The sequence below is a fragment of the Engraulis encrasicolus genome, chromosome 17 (genome assembly GCF_034702125.1).
Source record: "Engraulis encrasicolus isolate BLACKSEA-1 chromosome 17, IST_EnEncr_1.0, whole genome shotgun sequence".
Lineage (NCBI taxonomy): Eukaryota > Metazoa > Chordata > Actinopteri > Clupeiformes > Engraulidae > Engraulis > Engraulis encrasicolus.
Window position 1 is genome coordinate 30,037,158 of NC_085873.1, and position 11,005 is coordinate 30,048,162.

The following is an 11,005-nucleotide window of genomic DNA, read 5'->3' on the forward strand; positions in this document are numbered from 1 at the left end:
CTGTTTAATTTTATTTTTTAAATATTTCTGAAAATCGTGGTCCACTATGGTGTTGGCGGGGCCAACCAGTGAGTTAGTTCTGTGCTGCTAATTATGAGGGGCCCCTTTAAGCCAAAAGTGCCCGGGCCCTATTTCTCCCCCAGTTCAGCCCTGCTTTCGCTTGTTAGCTTTGCAGCGCATACATGTGTAATTGCCCCTGATCCTGCTAAGCCACCCGTTATGCCTTCAATAAAATGAAGCGGCTCATTTCTTAGAAGCTGACAAACAATATTTTTTTTACGGGAAAGAGACAGGCAGGCAGAGAGGGGTAGAGACACAACAGTAAGACAGAAATAGACAGGGAGAAAATGGGGGGTAGGGGGTCGGGGGTGTAGCTGTCAAGACAATAAACAATGCTAAACAATGTTGTCAATGTGTTATTTTTGTTTTAGTTTAACTGCACATTGGAGACTGGTCAAACGCAGTTTCAAACTTCTGTGCTAACCCTGTTGCATAGCCTACATTTTTGACAATAAAGAACACTTGACTTGACTCACTTGACTTGACTTTACAATGTTGGTTCCCCACAGAACATTATAATGTTAAAAACTGACATTGTTGTAGAGGTTAGAATGCATTCTTTCACAAATTGTTATGCATGTAACTTTGTATGTTTCTGCACCAAAAGAATGGGGTCCTTGTATTGTGCACTCAATGCACAACACTATAAAACCTTTCCATGAGGTACTAATTAAAACTTTCCGGTTTTCAACACTTTTGAAGGTTAAGAGTCCTGAGTCATGATGATGACCTTACGCGACACTGGCAGGGCAGAGTCTGTCTGTGCATGTGTCTGGCCGTCTGGCAGCGTGCTGCGGAGAGGAGAGAGATGATGACACCGCTGACGAGGTGATGCCCGCTGCCCGCCGTGCCAATGTCTAGTGCCAGACAACACCCCAAGGAGAGAGGGAGGAGAGAGAGAGAGAGAGAGAGAGAGAGAGAGAGAGAGAGAGAGAGAGAGAGAGAGAGAGGAAAAGAGAGGGGACAGAGAGAGAGAGAGCGAGAGAATGAGTGAGAGAGAGAGAGAGAGAGAGAGAGAGAGAGAGAGAGACAGAGACAGAGACAGAGACAGAGAGAGAAAAGGAGAGAGCAAAAACGAGAGAGACTGAGGAAGACAGAGTGAAAGACAGAGAGGCCATAAGGAGGGATTGAAAGAGAGAATGCCAGAGAGAGAGAAACAGACAGAGACAGAGTCAAAGAGAGAGGGTGGTGGAAGAGAGAAAAACAGAGACAGAGAGAGACAGAGAGGCCAGAGTAGAGAAAGACAGACAGACAGACAGAGAGCCAGACGTCAGCATGCTCTGCTCCCTCAGTGTCGATAACTCTTCTCCCCCCCCAAAGGCTTCTCCATGGCACGCATCTCCCCAGATTACCTCCCCTGTCCTCTGAAGACTGTTATTCCTGTGAAGGCTGTTATTACCGGGGCTAAGGGGGACTTAATATGATGTTGTCAAAGCACAGAGACATAGAGAGACACAGGGAGGCAAGGGGATCCTCTCTTTTTGCTGGGTATTGCGTGCGGCGGACCAAATGACAGGCTGCTTACCATTTTCCATGCACCAGTTAATACAGTAAACAGAGAGTGGAATCAGCAAAGGGGGTAAGAACCAACTGAGAAGAGGTCTTCACAGAGTGTGCCAAATCAACGTCAACGTCTCTACTTGGGGAGGCCTTTGACTCAGGGTGCTAAGGCGCTGCACCATTACTCCAGGATCAGGGTTCGATTCTGACCTAGGGTCCATCACCCGTCTCTCTCTACCCAGTCTCTCTCTCTCACTGTCCTGTTGGAATTAAACGTTCAAAACCCCTTAAAAATATCTGTTCTCAGCATTTTAAGCTGAGTAGAGTTTGAGTTATTACATAACAGGGGAACCAACGAAGGTACAAAAAAAAGACAGAACCTCCTTGGCAAAGGGCAAAAAAATGAAAACACTGCACAAGTCCATTTCTGGGAGGGACACAACGGACAAACGCACTGTTTGCAAAGTGTCCACTGTGATAAGATTGTTCAGTGGGGGTGTTTTGGGGTAGGAGGTGGGTGGTGAGTGGTGAGTTGGACTCTTTTCCGAATTTCTCTCTCTCTCTCTCTCTCTCTCTCTCTCTCTCTCTCGCTGAGCAACCTGAGGAGAATAGGAGGAAGACGCTTGCACACACGGCCATTCCCACGATTCCCGAAAAAAAAGAAAGGAGAAAGGAGGGAGGGGGAGGAAGAGAAGAATTGAGGCTAAGGAGTTACGTTACTAAGGTTGTGCGGGATCATGATACAGATACACACAATTCCCTGGTAGTCTCCCACTGACCATAAAACATGCCAAGAGCACATTTTCTTTACCCCTCTCAGAATCACTAACGTCAGCTCAGCTTTGAATGAAAAAAAACAAACAAACTTGCACATATGGACTGTACCCAAAGAGACAGAATCCCGCAGGCTGAACACATCGTCATGCGAGCCGTTTACCATTCCCAGACCAAATTGCTGCCATGCACGACTGTTTTCAATTTTCCACCCCGACTCCAAAACTGGGTCTATAAATAGAGCCTGATTGTAATAAACAGTAATGAGTTGCAGGCCCATCCTTCACACGGGCAAATCCAGCAGCTCCCTCTTTCTCTTCCTCTTTCTTTCTTTCTTTCTTTCTTTCTTTCTTTCTCTCTCTCACTTTCTCTACCCTCTCCCCTCTGTACATCTGTTGTACTTCCTCTTTCTCTGGCTCTTTCTTTCTTTCTTTCTTTCTTTCTTTCTTTCTTTCTTTCTTTCTTTCTTTCTTTCTTTCTTTCTTTCTTTCTTTCTTTCTTTCTTTCTTTCTGTCTGTCCCTCTCCCTTATTTCCCCCTTCTTCTCTCTCTTTCTCCGTTGTTTTGTCCCTCTCTCTCTCTCCCTCTTTTCCCCTCTCTCACTCTCTCTCTCTCTCTCTCTCTCTCTCTCTCTCTCTCTCTCTCTCTCTCTCTCTCTCTCTCTCTCTCTCTCTCTCTCTCTCTCTCTCATTCTTCCCTGCCTCCCCTTTCCTCTCCTCCTTGCTTTTTGTCTCTCTACAAAGCATATTTTGTACAAATCAAAGCTGTGACCTGACAGTCCCACAGGATACCAGTAGTGGGGTTATAGTGGACAGGGCGCTGTGTGTTCCAAGTTCCATATTCCAAGGGAGTACATTATAATCTGTGCATCTGTGTGCCATCATCTTTCTTCACCGCTATCTCTCCCCTTCTCTTTGTCTCTCTCCATCTATTCCATCTCTCTTTTGTTTTTTTTGTTGTCTCTCCATACACAGCAATCAAAGCTGCGACCTGACAGTCACACAGTAGTGGGGTAGAGGGCAAGCCACTGTGTGTGTTAGGAGGTACATTATCTGTGTGCATCTGTGTGCCATCTTTCTTTACCGCCATCTCTCCCCTTCTGTCTGTCTCTCTCCATCTATCCTGATTAGGGCTGGGCGATATGGAAAAAAAACAATATCACGATATGGATTACTTTATATCACGATAACGATATATATCACGATATAGCACAATTACATACATTTTCAGTTATTCTCTTTATTTGCTCTTTGTTTTTTCATGTCGCAAAACAACCTTTCTTTAAAATGTATCTTTTTATTCTTATTTTTACAGTTACATTAACTTATAGTGTGTATTGTGACAACATGAAATGTAATTAAATGATATTCAATTGTATAAAATTGATAAAATTACTATCACGATATAAACGATATAGGAGAAAGGGCACGATATACACTTTTATATCACGATAACGATATATATCATCATATTGCCCAGCCCTAATCCTGATCTCTCTTTTCTTTTTTTGTCTCTCCATATTATACAGCCATCAAAGCTGCGTCCTGACACACACAGTGGCGGTGGGGTAGTGCGGAGGGCACGGTGTTCATGTTCCTGGGGAACACATTATCTGCTGGCTGCTGTGTGTGTGTATGCCTGTGTGTGTTCCTGTCACATGTGCCTGGGAATGGATTAGAGCGCACACTGTGAGTGTGCGCGCGCGCGCGCGCGTGTGTGTGTGTGTGTGTGTGTGTGTGTGTGTGTGTGTGTGTGTGTGTGTGTGTGTGTGTGTGTGTGATATGCATCAGAAACAGTTCACTGCAGGGACGCCAGCCCAGTACATGTTGCAGCACACCACATGTACACTACATGTTGAAGTGTTACAGTTTTTCTCGATTGGTTTGGCTAATTCCTCGAAACTGAGATGACATTCTCAAAACAACACGGACAACACGGAAACCAACTTGCAATTTCCCAAAACAGAATGGCATTTTTCATTGCTTTCATCAGATATCAAATGCTTTGTACATGTCTCAAATGTTTAGTACATCTCTGCAGATGGATATGTACAAATACCCTTCAGTTGACACATTCAGCATAGATTTAGCACATTTTCCAAATAAATTGACCTTGCTTATCTAAACAAATTAGACAATTCTCAGTCTAATGGTTGCCCTCTCCAAAACACGTCAGCATTATTTCATTGTGTAAGTCATCATATGCAAAGTGGTATACGCAATTCCCTAAATATTTTAAGAATTTCATTACATAGTAAATGTTCAACAGGTCAGATGGTATTGTAACTTTACTAGTTAGTAGAAAATAATTTTACAACCTTGTATACTACAGTTTCCTCTGTTATTTGGCTAATTTCATGACATTTTTTCAAACGACATTCTGTTTTGAACAATTGCTAGTTGCTTTGGCATTTGTCCATGTTATTTTGTGAAAGTTCTCTCTGTTTTGAGAAATGAGCCAAACCCATGAGAAACCTGTGATATATGGGCATTACATTCTGTATATGAATTTACAGTAAAGAAAGTTACTGATAAATGTCCTTGGTAAATTATCTGTGTTGTCAAACTTCAATGGTTTCACTCACTTTTTCATGTTTATACATAGTCGAAATCTGTTAGCTGAACGTAGATAAAACACCTAACCATTTTGACTGGCAGTGCTTACACAATGGCAAAGGGACAATGTAGTTTGGGGGTACTGATGATATATGTGGGGAAGAAATTTAGTTTTGACACGTGGGTAAACTGTTATTGGGGTGATATGAGCGAGTGAAGAGGATCCATGTAGTTATGCTGAACCATCCAGTTTATTTTGACAGGAGGACTAATGCAAATGAGCCAAAGCAATTGAGAAGGATCTATGCCATTTTGATGGTACTGACTATTTATATGTGAGACGGTTTAGTGCTGATGCAAGAATGAGGTGTTTTGGGAGGTATATGACATTTTGCTAGTTATCTGAACTGTTGTGCAGAAGTGTAAGAATGTTTGGCCAAATGACCCAATGGTTATAGGAATGTCATCTCAGTTTCAAGAAATGAGCCAAACCAATCGAGAAAAACTGTAACACAACACTTACAGAGCAGAGTAGAGAGTAGAGTAGAGTGCTTCATTGGGACTATATAGATGCAGTGAGATGTTGTTTGGAAGCAACCTACAGATGCCCACAAAAGTAAAGATAAGTTAAACAGTATAACTAATGTAATATAAAATATAAATGTAGAAAATATTAAGATATGAAATATAAATTATACAATCAGGTGATGATTTGCAGATGCCTTCAGTGCAAGTGCAGGATTCAAGTAGTCACACACACACACACACACACACACACACACACACACACACACACACACACACACACACACACACACACACACACACACACACACACACACACCAATTGTTAAATTAGACTCCTTAAGTGTTAAATCAACACCACAGAGATGCCACTTCACAGATTGATTAGTCTCCTTGCTTGGGCTGGACGTTAACGCACACAAATCACCGGGCAAATCAAAACACTTTATCTTCACGGTGACCATGCCTCATTCGCCGTCTGCGTGTGTGTGTGTGTGTGAGAGAGAAAGGGACATAGAATATGTGTGTGTCTGAGTGCGCGTTCCTGTGTGTGTGTGTGTGTGTGCGTGTGCACGTGCGTGTGTCCATGCGTGTGTGTGTGTGTGTGACTGTCTGTGTGTGTGACTGTGTGTATGTGTGTGTGTGTGTGTGTGGCATCTCTAATTACACCAGTTCACATTATGACCTTGACAATGTGAGTGGGTGGCTGCATGGAGGGTAAATGGGTAATGGGGTAATATAGCTGGCTGAGTGTCTGTCTTTACTAAAGGCCGCCTCGCCTTCCCATGTGTGATGGATCACACCAGCGCTGTGGTGGTGGTATAGTGGCGGTGGTGAGGCGCATAGTGTGCACTTAGCAAATCAGTGGTGTGGTCAGGGTTGCCAGATTGGACGACTTCCCGCAAGATTGGGCTTTTTGGGATGATCATCTGTGGGTAAAAAGACACTTTGGCCGGGTTTTTCTGTAGATTTGTGTCCATAGAAATGAAGAGAATTTTGTTAGAGTTGAGCAGGTTTTAGTGCATGCATACACGTTTTTTGAGCATTCATTAGACTGGAAATCATCAGCCACATCTGGCAACCCTAGATAGATAATGGTGAGAGTGGTGGTGGTGGTGGTAGTGTCTGGCCATGCAGATTGAGCTGACGCCTCAGACACCAGAGGTGGTGGTAGTGGTGGTGGCAAAACGTATAGTGTGCCCTTCAGCAAATCAGTGGTACAGCAATGGTGGCAGTAGTGGTGTCGGTGGTAATGTGTGTCAGCCAGACCAAGCAGATTGGGCTGACGCCTCAAGCATACAGTTCACCACCAGACACCGTGACACGCGAAACCACACTACTTAAGAGAGACGCCACCAGAATGGGTAGACGGAGACATGGATGGATGGATGGATGGATGGATGGATGGATGGATGGATGCATGGATGGATGGATGGATGGATGGATGGATGGATGCATGGATGGATGGATGGATGGATGGAAGTGCCTGAAGTGACAAATGCCAAAAGACAACTGAGAGAAACTATTCTCTGACAGAAACTATTCTCACAATATTATGTGTGCCTTCATACATGTGCATTTAGGATTGAAAGAATGGAGCTCTGGTGAAGTTATTTGGAGATACACCACAACACCTTTCAATGGAGGACTCCTGAGTTGTCAAAAATGTTCTGCCATTATAGGAGCTACTTGTTGTGTGCAATGTACAATACTCAGGAGCTACACAACAGATTACAAAATAGTAACAAAACAAAACAGTAGACCTATGTCAGCTTACAGTAAGTTCTGTTCTTTCTGAGAAACTGACACACGAGACAGAAAATACTATAGCAGTAAATGCTGTGGCTGTTTTTTTTCTCTGCAGGAGAGACAAGGATGAGACAGACTGACTCACAAACATCATCACCCCACCTCAAGTTGTCATGGTGCTGGACTGTGCCAAATCATTGGTATCCACATCTTTTCTCCCAATCTTTGGATCCGATCTGGCGAGCCCTGTGACTGTGTGACTATCTGCAGCAGACTGTGAGTCTCAGGCTGCCACGTGAAACACATGCTGGGCATAGCTGAGCAGATTGGTCATCTGGCATACAGGGCATTTATTCAGTGGGCCAACTGTACCCAGGGGCCAATCATGCATGCTGTTGTTTTTGTTTGTTTGTTTTCTTTTGGGGACTGGTCCTCAGTTTAGAAGGGGCCCATTGGGCCCTGCTGTGGCCTAACGGTAGGGCACTCTTCTACTATGCGGCCGATCCCGGGTTCGATTCCCGACCCGGGTCCTTTGCCAGCCCTTCCCCATCTCTCTCTCCCCACTCGCTTCCTGTCACCGTCTTCACTATGCTGTCATAAATAAAGTCAAAAAGACAAAAAAAAGACAAAAAAAAGAAGGGGCCCATTGATCTATTATCATATAGACAGTGGGCTAAGGCAAGTAGGATATATAGTGCGAAAACGGCTCGTATGTGTATGAAGGGCCAGTTCAAGACAAAAATGCCCAGGTGGGTGTTTGATCCCAGTCCAGCCCTGGGCATAGCTGAGCGGCCAGACACAAAGCGAGCTCTATGGTGGTGACTGGCCCCTCAGTTGGAGGCCAAGCAGGGGTGGGGGTTAGGGGTTGGGGTAGGGGTTGGTGGGTGCTCCAGGACTCCAGTCAGTCCTCACAGTCACTGGTCGGTCGGTCGTCCGCCGGTCAGGCAGGCATAGCAGGCAGGGCACATAGAGATGCTATCTCATTTTTTGCTGCTGCTGTTTTCCCCCCATGCAATATTCAACACACATGCACGCGGGTACTCTCTCTCTCTCACACACACACACACACACACACACACACACACACACAGCCCACATAAATGCCCTCTGTTTGCGCGCGTATGGGATTCAATGTGGGAGACTTCGGGGCATCTCAATCCCGTGAGACTGAATATAGTGGCTCGTGGCCGATAAATCCAATTTACTCACACAAACCAAACCACTGGAAGTGACTTAAGTGACAATGACTCTTCTGTTGAAGTGTATATGATTGTGCATTTATTTATGTATGTTTGGGATAGGGAAAGATATCTGCACAGAGTTATTGACTTGTCAAATGAATTATGACTAATGAGAAACCAGACATTTACCAGTCATATAGAATGAATGGTTCTTCATTGTTGTTCACTTTACATGGTAACCATGCCAACATATTAATCGTTCGTGTCTAATCTATGGCATTTGCTTGCAGCAATACAATATCCCTGTACCTACCAACTTACCAAACAATAGATAGGCTCTTGTTTCAGTGACCACAGACAGAGGTGCGTCTGTTGTGGACAATTTGACTACGCTTGGGTGATTACGCAGACACGCACGTTCAGTCAAGATGCCCCGTAAATAATTTGTAGTTGAGGCAAGAAAGGAAACTGCTCGGTAATGCATTACAAGTTAACTCTCGTCACATCAGAGGTGATGAATATGGTGTTCTTGCCCGCTGGCTTTCGCCACACAATTACACAGTGTCGTTCGTCAGGCACCGTAGCCTCCTCTCTTCGCTCCTCACTTCAAAGCACTGCCTACTAATAAAACATTGTTGCCTTCTGACAAATTGGGAGGCTCAATTTCCATATCGGATGGTGGTCCCCTCTAAAGCAATCCCGAAGTTTGTTTGCTCTCTACCGAGTTAATGTCACGACAAGTTTCAACGTGGTCAGTTTCAATGAGTCCAGTCATACGGGCAAGTTTAAAGGGCATGGATAGGTTTGCTGTAAATGACATCCACAGGCAGATTACGCATCCTGTTCCAAATAAGCAAAACGTGAAAAGGGATTCGTTTTGGGGCAGAATGTTGGAAAAAGTAAAATCTTTTGTTATCTATGTGAAGACGATCTTCCACTTTGGTTATTTTTGCAGGTCAAAAACAGAAAGGTGCGTGTAGCCTATCTTTTCCAATCAGTTGGATGAAACGGAAGCTTGTCAAAGCGCGCATTATAAACAGCACATTACTTAAAAATGTTCAATGAATTGTCATCCTACCTCTGCTGTCTTCATCCATGTTTGCACCTTCAGATAGTGACAAAAACAATCCCGGCAGCTGGCACCAAAAGAAAAGCCACAAAAACCGTTCCTCTGTTCAACAGTCGGACTGCTGTTTGTCTTTGACAGTGTCTGATCTATTCATTAGAATCTCACGAATTTCTTGGCGCAATAAAGTGACTTGAGTGCGCTATCTCTTAAGATGTTATAGCCGTCAATATGGTGTAACAGTGTGAGAATCGTGTCAGATGTATGTTTGTCTGTCCAAAATCGTGGGTATCCCGTTCTCCGTGGCTCCTGGTTTGGCGGTCCACTGTACCAATGGTTAGATGCAAGCTCAGACCCCAGCTCCATCTCGGCGACTCAGCCTTCACCATGCGTCACCACTATGCTCCGCCCTATTGAAATGTGCAAGCCTCTCGTTTCAGTTTCTTTATCTGCCCACAATTCCACTGAAAGACAATAAAACATCTTGTCTTGAGGCTTTCCCCCTGATATAGACCCTATGTACCCACCAACCCCGTATATCATCATGCTTGCTCGCAGAGTCAGATTTGGGATGTCAAATAGATGATAATTAATTAATAAATAATAACAATAACAATAACAATAATAATAATAATAATAATAATAATAACAATAATAATAATAATAATAATAATAATAATAATAATAACAATAATAACAATAATAGCATAAGACATCATGATGGTTCCATTGCTGAAGATTTCTTTCTTTCTGCAAACCCTTATAAGGTTCCACGTGGTGAATGATTAAACTGCCCAGAGGGTGTAAAGTCCACATCAATTATTATGGGGCAGCTACTGTACGTGCACACTGACACATTCACTACCAAGGAATCTGCTTTCATAGGAATACTGAAACTTCATTCTTGTTGTCAGACAAAAGAAGAACTGAGCGTGCCAGAACAGTTGGACTCGTGAATTAGTTGATAGGTGGTAATGAGGGGAAAATGTGCATTTTCTGACCCACAGGTTTTATCTCACAATCTTCCGCATTGCAGCAGCAGAAGTTGAACTGAGAGCAGCGAAAGGGGATTATAGGGAGAGATATTGTAGAGAGCCATCATTTTCCTAAACTTGCTCTTGCCAGATGAATATGATATTCCACCAGAGTCGCGGAGCTGTGCGGGACATAGATCTGTCCAGAGACAGGTCACAGTAGCGTGATAATCATAGACTTTCCAATCTCTTCGAGACTTGGTCTGACCAAGAGCATAAGAATTAGCTAACGTTTCCCAAACAGGATGGTTGACCCGCCGCCCTCGGTTTGCTACTGGTTGACTGGTCTCTGACAAAGTGGGTGAAGTTCCCGATTTTTTGGGAGATCAGAAACGATATTTACATTGCTCTTGGCCTGACTAGAAGCAACGCCAAAGGTGTTGCGTCTCTAGGAGGGCGTGGCCTGGCTAAGGTCAGAGTTCAGTGAGCCATCATTTTTAGGAAGATTCCGTGAGGATGCTCCATTGGGGAGTTGGGCAGCATGTACATGTTCATACATGTGTGTGTGTGTGTGTGTGTGTGTGTGTGTGTGTGGGGGGGTACTGAGTGTGAGTGTGTGTCC

The 11,005-nt window shown here is 44.0% G+C and overlaps 1 protein-coding gene across 1 annotated transcript in view; it reads right to left on the reverse strand.

The window, feature by feature from the left end:
• Positions 1–9,729, reverse strand: part of cyth3a (cytohesin 3a) — a 68,705-nt gene extending 58,976 nt beyond the window's left edge. The window contains exon 1 of the mRNA XM_063220604.1: positions 9,422–9,729. Coding sequence (XP_063076674.1) covers positions 9,422–9,440 — 19 coding nt within the window. The 5' untranslated portion in view covers positions 9,441–9,729. The remainder of the gene's footprint in view (positions 1–9,421) is intronic.
• Positions 9,730–11,005: the final 1,276 nt, after the last annotated feature.